This window comes from Panthera onca, chromosome A2 (assembly GCF_046562875.1).
Source record: "Panthera onca isolate mPanOnc1 chromosome A2, mPanOnc1 haplotype 2, whole genome shotgun sequence".
Lineage (NCBI taxonomy): Eukaryota > Metazoa > Chordata > Mammalia > Carnivora > Felidae > Panthera > Panthera onca.
The window spans coordinates 54649129-54665476 of NC_138340.1; the positions used below are offsets into that span (position 1 = coordinate 54649129).

Here is a 16348-nt window from a genome sequence, read left to right on the forward strand (position 1 = left end):
TGACCCTCTGGATCCACTCTGCGCCCTCCCCCTTCCTGCTCAAGGCCTGGGAGGCCAGCCTTTACCAATGGCTCCCTTGGCCCCTGGTTTCCTGTTGGGTTCTGCCAGTGGTGAGTCCCAGAGGGGATCAGAAGGTGGGAGAAGAAAGAGGTTGTGGTATTTAATCTCCAGGCTCACCCACTGTGAGGTCCCTCAACTGATTGCTCCTGTCAAGACTCTTACAGTCCAATGCTCCCTTTCTCTGGACCCCATTAACTGCTGTCCCCTCTTGTCCCTTTGGGCTTAGAAGTGCTACCAGGTCTTCTCTCACCTTCCCTGGGTACTGCACTATCCCTTGTGCACTCTGCTCATGCTTTGTAAACGGTCCTTTCATGAAGTTATCCTCAAACTAACCGATCTGGGGATGCTACCTATTTCCTGGCAGGACTCTGCCCAATACATTCCTCCCAGACCATAAGCAGACACACTTTTGTTATTTTAGATTAAAAACGGATGAACTATATTTGTTTTTGATGACAAAAGTGTCTACTGGGGGGAAAGGTCAGAACAATAAAGAGCTGTCATTTACCAAGTGCCTACTCGGTTTCAGGCAAGCATGATGCCCGTCACATTCCACATTTCCTCACGACACCCCTGGGAGGTACGTTTCACTAGCCCTGCTCTATACAGATGAGGAACCTGAGGCTCAGAGCAGTGATGTTATTTGCACACGGTCACATAGCAAGGTAGTGGTGGGCCTAGGAGTGGAAATCAGGTCTATAAAATTCCAGAGTCCTTTCTGTGGCCCTGCTCCCCTCTCAGAAGCCCTTGCTTATCTGAGCATTATTCGTGATTGTCTTGAATTGCTCTCTAACCCCAAAATCAATAAAGGAAAATTCATTTGCTGTTGCCGGCTGGGCCCTCAGAGTAACCGTGGAGATGTGCCTGGTCTCGGCCTTTGGTAGGGCCAGACCCAGGATGCTTGTGATGGATGACATTGGTCCACCTCCTGCCATAGCTGTGGGCTAGAATTAAGAGCAGCCCTTCCTTGTGATCTCTCCCCTTAGAATCTGTGCCCTAGATCTATGCCCACAAGTGACTCCTGGCCAAGTGCTGATAAAAGTATCAGAAACGATGAGGGCTAGGGCTAGGTGAGTCTGCAGGGAGGGAGCAGGTTTCCTGCCCTTGGCTAGCTTCACTTTTCCACTTGCCCACCATGGCTGTACCTACTGAGTGCCTACCCCTTCTTCTCCAGCTTTTCTAATATAACCAATCAGCTTCTATCTCATTCACTTACTCATTTCTAGATTTACTTACTTAATCTTCCCTTCCTTCCTTCCTTCCTTCCTTCCTTCCTTCCTTCCTTCTTTCCATCTCCCAAACCACTATTATTCTTAAAAGCTTTCTGGCCTCCCTTTGGCTACATATAGATGAGACCAGGGGAAATGACCCATCTTTTGAAAGTCCAGATCAGATGTTGTCCATGGGGCCAGCCTAACTCCCATGATCCTGACCTTGTGAATGGTCTTGACCTTGCTTTGTTTGTTCAGGCACTTACAAGACTTTGGGTGGTTTCCCTATAAGAACACTACTTATAGTAGCCAGCCTGGTTGGCTCAGTTGGGAGAGCATATGACTCTTGATCTCAGGGTTGTGAGTTCAAGCCCCACATTGGGTATGGAGATTACTTAAAAAATAAAATGTTAAAAAAAAAAAAAAAAGGAACACTACTCAAGTAGAATTGGAGCTCCCCTTGAAGATGCAGACTAGGTCAAAAAGTGGCTGGGTGCTTGGTGAACCAGCAGGCAAGACAACGCTGCCTGCACCCTATCCCCTCCTGGCTAGCTACACTTTTAACATCTGACAGGTTGTGTAAGGGGTTGAGTCAAAGACTTGGTCTTCTACTTGGTGACCTGGGGCAAGTTGCCTACCTTTTGGGTCTCAGCTTTGTCATCTATAAAATGGGAATAATAATAATGCTTACATCATTCACTTTTTATGCAGATATAATGTAATAATGCTGGAAAACACTTTGTATGAGGACTAGCATGTAGTAACCAATTAGTTGGCTGAAAGTTTTATATTATCATCACCCTCACTTTCTAGAAGAGACAGCTGACCCCTACAGATGTTATGCGATGTACCAATCCCCACCCCCCGAATTAGTAGCAGAACTGGCACTTGAACACAAGCCTTCAGAGTTTAAGGCAGAAGCTAAGGCCAGGGAATCTGCTTGGTGCCCTGTGGTCCTTCTTCCCTGCCCTAGCATGAGACGAGACATGGCCCAGCCCTAGGATACCCTCTCTTCTTTGAGTTTTATCTATTAGTCATTAGGTTGCAAGTGACAGAAAGGGCAGCCCAAACTGACTTAAACAAAAAAGGAACTTATCCTGTCATGAAAAACCAGTGACTTCCTACCTTCTGGTCCAACTAATTTTGTGGTGGCATCATTCACAAGTAGAATCTTCTTGTAAAGTGGCAAAAATGGACCCTGCCAGTTCTGGGTTTACATCCCACAACCCCAGCATGAAAAGAACACTTCTTTGTAAATAATTCAGTAAAAGTCTCAAGTTTGAATCTCATTGGCCTGGCTTGACCATACAGCTGTCCTTGAACCAATCCCTGTGGCTGGGGATATTCAAACCCTGACTGGCCAGTCCTTGGTCACATGGTTCCCAAGGTGGTGCCAGCCCTACACAAACCAGCAAATCCAAAGGCAGAGGAGAATAATTCTCCTTTGTAAAACCAGGGTTCTATCATAAGAAGAAAGGGGACTGGAGGCTGACCAGAAAAAAATAACAGCTTCCTATACAAATGGGAATAAGGAGGCTTTCAAGTTTTTTGGTGAGAATTATCTATAAACACATAGGGAATATTTCTGGTACACCTTTGGGCCTCTGCCTGGGATTCCTTTTTCTCTTATTGTCCTTGATATCCATTTGACCCAGCTGTATCCCCTTACCCTTTCCAGTCATCATTATTCCTCTCCCAACCCCTTCCCTCCCTCCTCCTCTCTTTCCTGAAATCAAAGCCAGGATTTGAATCTATGACTCTAGATTCTCATGAGACCCCAGTACAGAGGAGGAGGCCTTATCAGTCAGGATTGCAAAGAACAGAGCCCAAATTTAGCTAAATTACCTGAAAAGGGAGATTTATTGCTCAACAGGAAGACCAAAGGCTCAGGCTCCAGGCTAAAAAGGGAGTCCTGCAAGGGTCCAGGCAGCAGAGACTTTTCCACTATCTTATTCTAGTGCTGTTGTGGCTGCTGTAATGAATGTCTGTCCTAACAGCTCTGCATCTCCCCACCTAAGAGTCTAAATCCCAGGAGAGAGTTTCCACAGGCTGACCCCTTGCCCTGGGAATGGGGCAGTGTGGCTAGAATCCCATCAGGACTGTGCTGGATGGAGATAAGGCAATTCTCCAGAAGGAAAGAGGGGTCCTTCTGCTTACTGGAAATCAAAGGATGGATATGGGTGGCCAAAGAATCCTGGAGTCCACTCAAGACTCATAAGTGGGTTCTCATGGAGCCATGAAAAGGAATACTTGGGTTTTCAGGAGGGAGACTGCCATCTTGTTGGGCCAAAATGAAGGTCTCAATCAGGACCCGCCAGGAACCTCCTCTTCCACCTGTTGTCACCCTGACTCATGGCCCAGTATTAATAGCAGATTAATACCTGCTCCTTGGGGTGTAGACTCCATGTATTCTGAAAACAAGCTCTAATTAGCCCGGAACGTTGAGATAGAGCCTGCTTATGGCTGACAGCAAGATAAATATACCTAAATGGCCAAGGTGATTTGGAGTTGGTTTTCATTTTTCTCTTGTAATAACAAAAGCAATGGCAGAAGTGGGGGCTTGTTATCTCTGGCGTGCCTGATGGATGACGAGGTGTCTGATCATCCAGCAACTGTGGCTCACAGGCGTCAAGCCATCTATCACCCGCCCCCACCCTGGCCCACCCGACAAAGCACTTCCATCCACATCAGAATTAGCATATATTCTCCTGAGATGATCCCAAGATAAGCTTGATGTTATTTCAAAAGTCAGAGACTCACTCTTTATTATGGGCTTTGAGATACCAGATTCTGAATTGAAGGATGGCTTTGACTGGAAAAAGCTTTGGTATATAACACAGACCTGAGTTCAAATCCAAGGTCCTGGCTGTGTGACTTTGAACAAGTCACTTCCCTTCTCTGAGCCTTGGCTCCTTTAAACAGACAGAATGATTCCAATCTCATAGAGCTGTGTGAATTAAACAAGAAAATGTATTCAGGGCACCCAGGAGATGGTTCCCATTCTCTCTATTTTTAAAAAAAATGTTTATTTATTTATTTTGAGAGAGAGAAAGAGTGCACATGCATGAGCTGGGGAGGAGCAGAGAGAGAGAGAGAGAGAGAGAGAGAGAATCCCAAGCAGGCTCCATGCTGTCAGTGCAAAGCCGGAAGTGGGGCTCGATCCCACGAACCGAGAGATCAGGACCTGAGCCGAAATCAAGACAGAGCCCCTCCTATCCTCTCGGTTCTTATCTGTTGTCCCTCTCCAGTACTTACCTTCTCCTCGGCACCTACCCTGCACCAAGCCATGTGGGAGATGAACACAGACTCCGTCCTCAAGGAGATTCCTTCTCTTATATCAACACAAGTTAATTTACCAGACTAGCTAGCAGAGAACAGAGAATGGAAGAACAAACAGATAACTCTTGAAGGGGGTAGTGAGGATGTCTTATTCATGGGTAGAACGTTTGATCTCAAGCCACGTTCCCTCAGCAGACAGGGTCACTTGTGACCAACTGGGCCCTAAGATGACCACTAGGCCCTGTCCCAAACTAAACCACAGATACATGTGCCACATGTGTACACATTGACCTAGGCCTAGGCACAAACACACATGCCCATGTGCACACCATACAGACCTGGACCCCCATATGCGTATACACACAGGTACACCCATACACACGAGGCAAAGTTGTACACGAATCTGTGCATACCATATACATAACACCCATGTGTATACACATACACACAAGGCAAAATCTATGAATGTGTGTACAGCATGCAAACATGGGCTATGTATATGTACACACATACAAGGGGCATGTGCAGTAGATGCAAAGACATGTGAGCAGCCAGGGGCACCCACACACATGTGCACGTGTTCTGTGTCAGCTAAATGCATCAGACAGCACTCCTCAGAAATCCCTCCTATGCATCCGGCTCCACACCAGCCCTGTGGGTTGGCAGTGTTCCTGCAGCCCCTGGCGCCCTCCCGGAGCCCGAGTTCCACTCAGCAAACTCCAGCTGGGCAGAAAATGGCTCTTTGGAAACCATCTAGACCACACAGACCTGCGATTGGTCTCTCAGCATGGATATAAGACCTCACAGGGGGCACAGGGCCCTGGGTTGGTGGGGCCTCATGGCTTCAGCTTGTCAGCCTAGACTGTAAGTGTGGAAGCCTGGCCTGGCCCTGAGCCCAGACAGGCAGACTCTGCCTGGTGTCTCATAGTGGTCAGCCTCAACAGTCCCTGGGTGTTATTCAACTCTGGACCATGCTGCTCTGGGGAGGGGAGGAGGGGGCACAGAGTCTCTGTTCAAGAAGGGGAGAGGAAGCAGGTCCTCAAACAGCCTGAGCTCATCTGCTTCTGATTCTGCTTGTCCTGACTCTCTCCATCCTCCAGGGCCTGGCTTCTGCCCTCTGCCTCCAGGAAGCTTCCTCCGATTGCTTTGGCCTCTGGGTCTCTCTTTGTGCACCTCCAAGACTGCTCCTCACATTGCCCGCTCTTTCTGCTGGTAAACATGCTGTCTACCTCATAGGTGGTGATGGAGGGAGGCTGTCCTTGTGCCCTCTCAGCTTGAAAGACAGGGCCAGGCAGCCTGTGTTCGTTCACCCTGGGCTGAATGCGTTCATTCATGTAGTCGTTAATTTAAAAATTCTTTACTGAGTGCTAGCTATGTGCCGGGACCTTGAAAAATAGCAGGGAACAAGATGCAGTCACACAAGAGGGTGTGATGGGTACCTATTTCAGCCAGGGTGGTCAGAGAAAGCCTCCTGGCATGCCCTTTCATCCAGTGTAAGTCCAAGACTCACGTGATAAGCCATCCCTGATCCCACAGGCTGGGTCTGTTCCCGCCCCAGAGCTTTCCACCTCACAGTATGCTGTAATACAACTTATATGGACACGTTCTTCTCCCCTCCCAGACTGCTAACATCCTCAGAACAATATTCCTATCTGGACCCTCTCAGTGACCCTAACACTCAACATATGACCTTCTCGGTCTCATGTTTATGTACATTTAAGTTTGTTAAGTTAACAAAAGGACAGATGAATGAATGAATAGATGAATGGGCATTTGCAGTAGGCTCTGAAGAATGAATAAGTGGCCCGCGAGTGGCAGGTGGCAAGGAGAGGGGCGAGAACATGGAGGTGTGAGATTAGACAGCATGTCTGCAAAATGAGTTTCACTGGTTGATGTTGGGGGCGGGACTGGACATGGAGTAAAGGGGAGCTGGCAGGAGAGGAGCCGAGATTGTGCCCAGATTATAAAGGAATTATGCCAGGCTAAGGAAGTGATCCCATAAGCAGCAGGGAGCCATGCAAGGTTTACCTTCCGCCGTATTCCTTGGCACCTACCACACTGCCCATATGGAGTTGGTGCTCAGTGAATGTGTATGGAATTGAAGGGTCCTGGAAGGAATGGACTGAGTTAGCGCTTCTTTGCCAGAAGCTGGGCAGTGACTAAGGGAGGCCTAAATGGAAGCAGAGTAGTCAGCTGCCAGGAGTCCTCTTGGCACCCAAAGAGCCCTCTTCCTGTCAGGGTGTCTGAAATCCCTGCATTAGAGAGCCATTTATTCGGGGCTTGATGTTATTTAGGGGGAGGCCTCCCTAGAGTTTCCAGAAAAGATGACACTCTCCTAATGGCAACTTATGCCTACAAGAAAAGAACAAGGTCTTGGGGCTGGGGATGGGACACGGAGTGTAAAGCAGAACCCAGTGTGCCAGTAAGAATTTGGCCACTTCAGTTTCTTTTCTTTTCTTTTTTTAATGTTTATTTATTTTTGAGAGATAGAGTGGGGGAGGGGCAGAGAAAGAAGGGGACAGAGGATCCAAAGCAGGCTCCGCGGTGACAACACAGAGCCCAATGTGGGGTTTGAACCCACAAACCATGAGATTATGACCTGAGTCAAAGTCCATGGCTTAACCAACTGAGCCATCCAGGCGTCCCCTCTTCCAGTTTCTTTCTTCCTGACCCAGACACTGTGAAGGAAAAATGGGGTAGGGCACTGGTCTTGAGGTTGTTGCTGGTTCACTGAGGGACTCAGGCAACCCTCTCCTCTGTCTGAGTCTTGGTTTCCTCATCTGTGCAATGGGGACGTAGGAGACCTGTGTTGTTTATGTACTTGTCATTCAGCTCCTCTTCTTCTAGTGGGTGAAACCCAATATGCCTTTGGAGGACCCCCTGAGTCCATGCTGTTCAGACAGGCTGACCCGTTGGCCAATCAGAATCATAGTGGTCTGTTCAGGAATGGGCATGTGACCCAGCCTGGGCCAATGGGAACTAACCCTGGGACTTTTGGGAATGAGAAGGGCTCTTTTGCTTTTAGGGTAACTCAGCTGGGACAGTGTGATCCCAGGGATGCCCATGATTACTTCTCCACCTTTGAGGACACTCAGCCCGAGAATGAAGCCATCTAGAGGAAAGTGGAGATTACAAACGGAGAAAAGGGACAGATTCCGAATGACATCATTTGAGCTTCTAGATCCTGCCATCCCTGAAGCTAGTCCTAGGTCTTTACGTTGTTGGTCACAGGTACCAGTACATCCGCCTTTTATTTTGCCTGAGCCAGTTTGGGTTGTATTTTCTCTTGCTTGCAGGAGAGGATCGCCCTGGGAGGGGCTCTTTCTTTCTGAGGGCCACATAGTTTTCTGTGGAGAAGCTGATTTGGGAGGCACCAGCATGTGGCCTGGTGAAGTGAAGATGAGGAGGCCTGGGGATGGTGCTTGGGGTGACTGCAGACACACACTGGGCTCAGTGGGGCCCACTCCAGAGCCAAGCATAGCAGAAGGAGAGCCCAAAAGCAGAAGAGAACAACCCAATGAGACAGGCAGAAGAGTTTCACAAAGGAGCGAGGGTTTCATGGAGGTTCCTCACTGGCTTTGCTGCTTCCCTCTTGCCCCCCATAAGCTTATAATTCACCAAGCAGCCAAATGGATGCTTAGAGAACAAATCAGGTCACATCTCTCCCCTGCTTTAACCCCTCTATTTCCCCACTGCCTTGAGAATAAATTCCAAACTCCTTACTCTGTAGAGCCAATAAAGCCCCATGAGATCTGACTGCTTCCCACCTGTCTCTTACCTTGTACATCCCTGCATCCCCCGCCCTTCTGCACCCATGGTGTGGCCAGGCCTATGCCTGACACCTGTGTGTATACTGGAACTATTCATTGAATAAAAAAATAAATCAGTGATTGAAATGAGAACTGAAAAGTTTCCAGTGGATTCATCATCAAGGAATTGTCACTCAGTTGGGTCAAAAATCTCCAATGGAAAGGGTAAAGGGAAATATGGATGAGAAAGATTTCTGGAATGAGTTTCTATGGAGAAAAAGCAGACACTAAATGGATTTTTCTTCCTGGAATTTTTATGATCTTGTGGAAAAGAAGACCTTCATTGTTTTGACAGCAAAAACAGAATATAAAGGAAAGAATTGAGTCTATATCCACACTCAAACCTACACATGTGATAAAATTGCGTAGAACTAAGTGCATACACTCACAAATGAGTACAAGTAAAACTGGGGAAATCTGAATAAGATCAGTGGATTGTATCAATGTCAGTATCCTGGTTGTGACTTTGTACTATATAGTTTTACAAGAGGCAACCATTAAAAGAAGTTGGGCAAAGGGTACCCACAGCCTCTTTGTATTATTTCTTAGAGCTGCATGTGAATCTACAATTATCTCAAAATAAAAAGTTTAATTCAGGAAACCACTATGTAAAAAATATTAATACATAATTGAGATGGGCCTACTTCAGGCCCTTCTATATAGCTCAGAGTTGAAAAAGACCCTAAAATATATAGGAGACATCCTTGAACAGGGAGCAAAGAGACTTTGAGGGAGAAGACAGGGGAAATTAGGGAAGACAGAGTCTGGAAAATCAGAACCCACCCTGAGACTCAACAGACCTCCTGTAGGAAGGTGTCTGTGGTGTGTGTGTGGTGGGGGGGGGGGGGAGGGATGTGGGTGTGTGGGTGTGTGTTGGGGTAGGGGTGGGTGGGCAGGCACTGGGAGTTACAAATTAATGTACAAACTCACCATTAAACTATCCCATTATTCATTTTCAAAAGCATAGCTGTCTTAATCTGATAAGCAATTACAGTCTTGAAAATCAAGCACACTTGTTAGAGAAAAAATAAAAGCAAGTGAGAAAAATATGTGCGACATAACGACTGGACTGTCAGCTCAGTGAGAGACCAGAGCAGGATCCTTTTTGCTTGGCCGGATCCTGGTCGCACCAGGATCCAGTAGTAAGGAGGCAGAGGAAGCAGGGGGTAGGGGAAAGGTGGAAGGTGGACCAGTGCCTTAATTGTTGTTTCTGCCTGAAGGAACGAAGAAACAAAGGAATGGGGAGGCAGGGTAAACAGGTTTAGGATTGGCTGGTTTGAATAATTTCAGTGGCTCTGGGGTTTAGGGGCAATCTGTAACTGTAGCTGTCCCGTACTTGGCTTAGGGTGATAAGGGCAAGGAGGCAGCAGCCCCAGGGTGGTGGGGGTGTGGGCTCTGGATTGGTTAGTTTGCCTATGAAAGGTGTTCCCAGGTGAGTCCCTTATCATCTCTAAGAATTGGCTAATCCTGGGAGAGGCCCTCTCCCCAGAGTCAGCCAGAACCCATCCCCCCCCCCCCCCCCCCCCCCGCCCCAGGTCAAAGCATCAGAAATGCAAGTTAACACAGTGCCCAAGATCCAGAATAGGTCCTGGTACTTTCTAGGGGTTCAGTGAATATTTGCTGAGGGAAGGAAAGGAAGAGAGGAAAGGACAAACAGAGGAAAGAACGATCAGATGCCTGTACCATCCTCTCTAGTCCCTTGGGCAATGTGAGAACTCTCCTCTCCCCTCCCCTTCCCAGCCCTCCAGGAACTGTCCTCCTAACAGACAACTCAAATCCCTGATTATAGAAACACATCAAATGGGCTCACCAGGGGGCGAGCTTCCAGCCGGCTCACCCTCTACCAGGCAGCTTTTCTATCCATCCACACTTATCACTCCTTTTATGCCTTAGGTGACATTCTGTTGTTTTGTTTTGTTGGTGCTGCTTGTTGGTTTGTAGATAGGTAATGATGCAAAGAGAGAAAATTCAAGCAGCACTAAGGGCTGACAGTGAAAAGCAAGCCCCGGATCACTGGCCTTCCCTTCCCCAGCTCCCTGTTCCCTATCTGCACTGCTCTCACCCATCCCTCCAGAGAGACACTCTGCAGAAGAGCATAACAGTTCATCTCCCGCGCCATCACATGCGTGCACATGATGTACACATTGTTCTCTGCTCCGCTTTTTCTCATGTAACAATATGTCCTGGAGCTTATTCCACATCTGTACATAGGGAACTGCCTCATTCTTCAAAGTCAGAATATAATACCCATAGTTTTAGTTGGGTCCTAGTTGATTTAAGCAGACACCTCATGATGAACAGTTGTTTCCAATTCTGGCTTCTAATAACTATGCTGCACCAAATGGTCTGTGCATACATCCTTGTGCACAGGTATGGGTGCCTGTGGGATGTCTTGTGGAAGGTACATATGTGTTACATTTTCAGGTTACCACCCATAGAGATTCTATCAATTTACACCTTTTCCTTATGTGAAAGATAATAGGTCTGTCTGTCTGTCTGTCTGTCTGATTTAATGCTTAGTATGGATGGCGAGTCTTCAAATCCTAGAGTCTGGCTGGGAGATGAAGCAGGTTTCAGGTTTGTAGTCTACACCAGCCAACTTTCTGACTCTGGGGGTGCAGGGGAGTCAGGAAGCAGATCAAGTCATCTCTATGGGCCTGGGTTTCCTCGTCTAAAAATGAGGAGAGGACTCTAGCTGAGGATCTGAAAGTTCCCTCCCACCTCTTATGTTCCAAGTCCTTCTGCCTCCCCAAACCTCTGTGTCTTTGTCTATAAAGTGGGACTACTAGTCTCTACTTTGTTTATCTTGCCAGGTGATGTGAGTTTGTGGTGATATGGTAGAAAGTTGGGTGCAATGCCAAGGGAAGGAGTGATAATTGAACACTTTTGGAATCTCTTTCCAGACCCCCAGCATGGCTGGGGGCATTCAACATGTACTCAATTAAAATGTGAGGCTGGGGGCACCTGGGTGGTTCAGTCAGTTAAGTGCCCAACTTTGGCTGGGGTCATGATCTTCCAGTTGGTGAGTTCGAGCCCTGCATCAGTCTCTGTGCTGAGAGCCTGGAGCCTGCTTCAGATTCCGTGTCTCCCTCTCTTTCTGACCGTCCCCTGCTCATGTTCTGTCTCTCTCTCTTTCTAAAATATGTAAAACATTAAAAATGATTTTAAATTAAAAAATAACTAAAATAAAATAAAATGGGAGGCTGAAGAAATGTCGTACGGGGAGGCAGACTAATGTTGAGATGGTCTAGAGGTAGGAGATGACTTCACTGATGTCCCCTCACCTAAAATGTAGTTCCCTCTAAGTAGGCCTGGCTAACTTCTGTGTCTATAGGCTGACCAAGGAGCCTGGCACACTGTGGGTTCCCCTTAAGTGTTTCAGGATGGAGGCTGTACTCAGGATTAGATGTGGCAGTGTTCTCTTCCAATGTGATTTTGGGGACTGACTGAGGAACAAGAGCCTTATCATCCATGCTTTTCTCCTCCCTACATCCTCCCTCCTCCTTTGCTTTGATGGGGTGGGTACCAACAGACTTCTTTCTGGTCCAGGGGCCACAAACTCCAATGTCCTGCCTTGGTGACTGGGGCAACCAGGCTCAGCTCTAGCTGGCCAAATTCTTGGTCCCAAATTCTTCCTGGTTTTTAAATGTTAGTTATTCAGTTTTTTTCAAATCACTGTGGCAGTCAAACAAAACCATCTGTGAGCAGGTGGTGGCCCCAGGCTACCAGGTTTGGCATTCTGAAAACTGTCCCTCTCTCTCACTGTACAGATGAGAAAACTGAGGCCCAGGGAGCCGGAGGCATTTGCCAGAAGTGACACAGTCAAGATCAGAACCCAAGTCCCAATTGTCCCCTACTTTTTTCCTCTGTCCTCTCCCCCCTTCTCTTTCTCCTTCTCTGTCTCTCTCTGTCTCTCCCTGTGTCTCTTTGGTGTTTGTCTCTGCTCTCAGTGTGCCTCTTTCAGTCTTTGTCACTATCTCCTATCCTCTCCTGTGTGTCTCGTTTTAACAGTGTGATTCGCTCTCTGCCTCCCTCTGTCCTCTTCATGAGCGTTCTCTTAGACAACAAACCTTCGGAGCCGGGTGCAGAAGCGACCCAACATCAGCACCCCAGGCTCTGGCTCGCGCCTCGTCGCCGCCCCCGCCGCCCGCGCCGCCCCCGCCCCAGATTTCCGGGGGAGCTGGCAGGCGGGGTACCCACGGGGCCGGCTGCCGTCAGCGCCCCTTCCCGGCGTCCGCGACCCCTCCCCGCTGACCTCACCCGCGCCTCCGCCCCGCGCAGATATAAGCAGCGGCCCCTCCGAGAAGCGGGCAGAGGGGTCCGGGTCCTGCCAGCGCTCCCCGCCTCCTGATCCGCCGGCTCTAGGCCCCAAAACTCCGAACTCGGAGCCCCAGGATCTCGGACCGGTCCCGCGGAGCTCGCGCCCGGCAGGTAACCATCTCTGTTCCCTCGCCTCCCCGCAGGAGCGTCCGGGAGCACTGGAAAGGGAGCCCTCTCCACCAGCCCTGGGTGAGGCCGGGAAGAAGCCGCGGCTTTTGTCCCCCGAGCGTCTCCCGGAGCGTGGCACCCGCGCAACGGCTGGGGCGCTGCGCTCATACCCCCCCGGGGCTTCCACAGCGCGGGCCGCGGACTGGACGAGGCAGCTGGTGGTGCGGGCACACTGGTGGCGTTCACTCCTGTGCGCTCACGTCCCGGCCTCTGCAACGCTCGGCGCCCAGTGTCGGTCGGATGTAAAGTTCTCCATCCCACCCTTGCCTAGATGGCAGCTGTAGGTCCGCGCCGGGACGTCGGGGCAGAACTGGGCAGAGCTGGGTGTCCGGCGTCAGAGCCTGAGGGTTAGAATCCGAATCCTGACGTTAGAGACTGATTTTCGCGTTGGACTCGAATCTTAGCCTTAGAGTGTCAGCCTCAGCGTTAGAAACAATTTCACCGTTGAAATTAGGATTTTAGAGTCAGAACTGGTGGTTTCCTAGCTTAGCCAAAGAATCTTAGCATTGGAAATAGAATCTAAGAGTTGGAATTGGAACGGTGACACGGGAATTCGAATGTTGGGAAAGGAGCGTTGGACCAAAAATGTGGCGCCGGGAAGAATCTTAGCCTGCGACGCAGGAATTAGCATTGTGGCCGTCGGGCCCCGCGCTCTTGGTGGCTACACTCCTGGCGAGCCTGCAACGCGCTGGCTTTCCCAGGTCCGGGTGACACTGAGGAGTGGCGGTGGCGATGGGGTTCCCACAGCTTCCAGGCTCGCGCAGGCACAACTGGGTGCGGGCAGGTACTCCAAGCATCTCTGTGGGTGAGGACACTCAGAGCCTGAGGCTGCCCCTACCCCACCCTAAGGTGGCAGGTGGTCCTGGCCGCAGGAGGGTGTCTGAATTTGTTACCCACCTTGGGGCCCCGCTGGGACAGGAAAGGGGGAGATGGTGGAGGGCTGGAAGAGGGGCTGCGCCCACTTATACTCTCTGTACTCCCAATCCTAGGCCCCGCAATGCCTGGCCCTTGGTTGCTGCTTGCCTTGGCGTTGACCTTGACCGTGGCTGGTATTCCCGGAGGCCGCACCCAGCCAGAGGTGGCCCAGCATGAGGCCGGTGAGCACGCAGGCCTGGACGACCTCTTGCGCCAGGCAGAGCGCCTCCTCCTCCTCCAGGAAGACCTCCTGCGTCTGCGAGGGAATCAGGACGATGGAGAATCAGGTGAGGGGTGGGTCTGTCCTTCCTACCAGAGGCCCCCAAGAGGGTTGGGGGAAACCCAGATGCAGAGGTGGGGAGCAACTTGGTCATCCAAACTCTTGCCTTTCAGAAGCTCAGAAACTGTTGGCCATAACCTCCGCAGGATCATGAGCCGACCTTTTTCTGAGATCAGATTTCTATTCCATGCCTATCCTGGGAATGTTTTACAGAGAGCAGGCTTCCAGTGGGGAAGATTCTGTGCAAGGGATAGAGAAAAAGTCTCTCTGCATGTGACAGTTTTAATTACTACTTACTAGACTCATATATGCCAGGCACTGTTCTAAGCCCTTCAAACACTTTATCACACTATTTAATCACCCTAACAAGCTCTTAGACTGATACTGTTATTACTCATTTTACACAGAAGAAAACTGAGGCTCAGGAAGTTAAGTAAGTTGCTTATGGTCACACAGCTAGGGAGTGGCAGAGCTAGGACTAGAGCCAGAGGTCATGCCTTTGACCATCTGTATCTGTGTGTGTGTGTCTGTGATGTCTAAGAGGCTGTACAAGGCTGTGACTCTGGATGAGTGCTGCAGGGAATCTGCCTTAAGTAGGAGCAAGGCTAGAGTGGGCACTTGGGGGTCAGGAGGTCCCTCACTGGCCCCTTTCCTTCCCCAGAGTCCCAGATCATTCAACCCGACTGGCTCTCCAAGCGTCAGCATCCTGGCAAAAGGGAGGAGGAGGAGGCAGAAGACGGAGTTGAAGAGGAAGAAGAAGGAGGGGCCATGGGCCCCCACAAGCGGCAGCACCCTGGCCGGCGGGAGGATGTGGCTGCATGGTCAGAGGTAACCCAGCAGAAGCGGCAGCACCCTGGCCGGCGCTCCTCCTGGCTTGGGTACACTTTCACCAAGAGGCAGCACCCAGGCAGACGGCTGGTGGATCCCAAGGCCCAAAGGAGCTGGGAAGAAGAGGAAGAGGAGGTGGAGGAGGGAGAGCTGATGCCTGAGAAACGCCAACATCCGGGCAAGAGGGCTCTGGGAGGCCCATGTGAGCCTCAGGGAGCCTGTGGTCAAGCCAGCCTCCTGCTGGGGCTCCTGGATGACCTGAGCAGGGGTCAGGGGGCTGAGGAGAAGCGGCAGCATCCTGGGCGGCGGGCGGCCTGGGCCAGGGAGCCCCTGGAGGAGTGAACCCAGCTTCCTATCAAGTTTGGGGTCTAAGAATGTCTTAAGCCCTGTGGGTCCTATTCCCTTTGTGACCCCTGCTTTCCCTCCTCCTTAGATCCCTGACCATAAACCCAAGCCCCCTGTATGTACAGCACCCAGTTCCCTGGCCTTGTTCCCCCTCCCCCTTCCGGGACATGAGAACGGGAGCCTGAGTTAAAACCCTGGATTACCCCACTTTGCCCTGTTGGCAGGGGACAGATCCCAGAGTCCCTCTCCCCGCACCCCCACAGGCTGCTCCCCTTCCTTAGCCCTGGCTAAAAATGACCCTTCTGTGTCTTTTAAGGGATCCCCAGAGAGGAGCAGGGTGACTGGGTCCAGCAGCCAGTGAGGTCAGGGTGGGATTGAAGATGTGATGTCCAAATCCAGTTTCTATCCCCTGCTCCATGAGTCAAGATTTGCCACATGTCAACTTTATTTACCTCCAGAACTGGGGGTCTCCTCTGCTTCTTGGGCCTCCTTTTTGTGGGTGTTCAGAGCCCTGACCCATGGCTATGTTCTGCTTAGGGTAATGATGGCAGGTGGAGGCATCCTGTGCTGTGCTGTGTGGCGGTTGTGGGAATAAAGATGTGCGGGCGTATGTAAACAGCCCTGAATGCTGAACTTGTATATAACCCTCTAGGCGCCTTCCCCTTGTCCGTGATCATCATCTGAATGATAATAAAACATGCATCCAGATAATCTTGGAGCTCTGTGGCTCTAGTTTTTTCTCAGCTGGTGTGGGGTTTCTCTTTCTTAACATTGAGGGGGACAGGATTAAAGCTTCTCAGTTCTGTTGAGAAGGGCATCAGGGCTTGTAATCGTCATGGTTCAATGGCAAGAATCAACAATCTGTGTCATCCAGCAGAGACAATGAGGACATAGGACTAGGCTGTGGTTGGGAACTCAAACTAGCAGCCTTCTGGGCCTGGGCAGGAAAGCAAGCCGGGTGCAGGACAAGAGGGACTGGGGCAAAATGAAGAGGCCAGCTAAGTGGAGACACTTAAATCCAAAAACTTGAACATCATGTGAATCAAATAATAACAGCAACGTATACACAACACTTGTTATGTGTCAGTCACTGTCCTGAGCAATTTACATATACTAATTCTTTTCTTTTTTTT

At 50.0% G+C, this 16348-nt stretch overlaps 1 protein-coding gene across 2 annotated transcripts in view; it reads left to right on the forward strand.

The window, feature by feature from the left end:
* TRH (thyrotropin releasing hormone) overlaps positions 1–15926 on the forward strand; it is a 69239-nt gene extending 53313 nt beyond the window's left edge. Inside the window, exons 1-3 of one of the 2 annotated variants that reach the window (XM_060631843.3) lie at positions 12481–12790; positions 13837–14049; positions 14704–15926. In XM_060631843.3, the coding sequence (XP_060487826.1) occupies positions 13845–14049; positions 14704–15212 (714 nt within the window). In that variant the 5' untranslated portion in view covers positions 12481–12790; positions 13837–13844 and the 3' untranslated portion in view covers positions 15213–15926. Of the gene's footprint in view, positions 1–12480; positions 12791–13836; positions 14050–14703 lie in introns of those variants that run through there. The other variant, XM_060631844.1, reaches the window with a different exon arrangement.
* Positions 15927–16348: the final 422 nt, after the last annotated feature.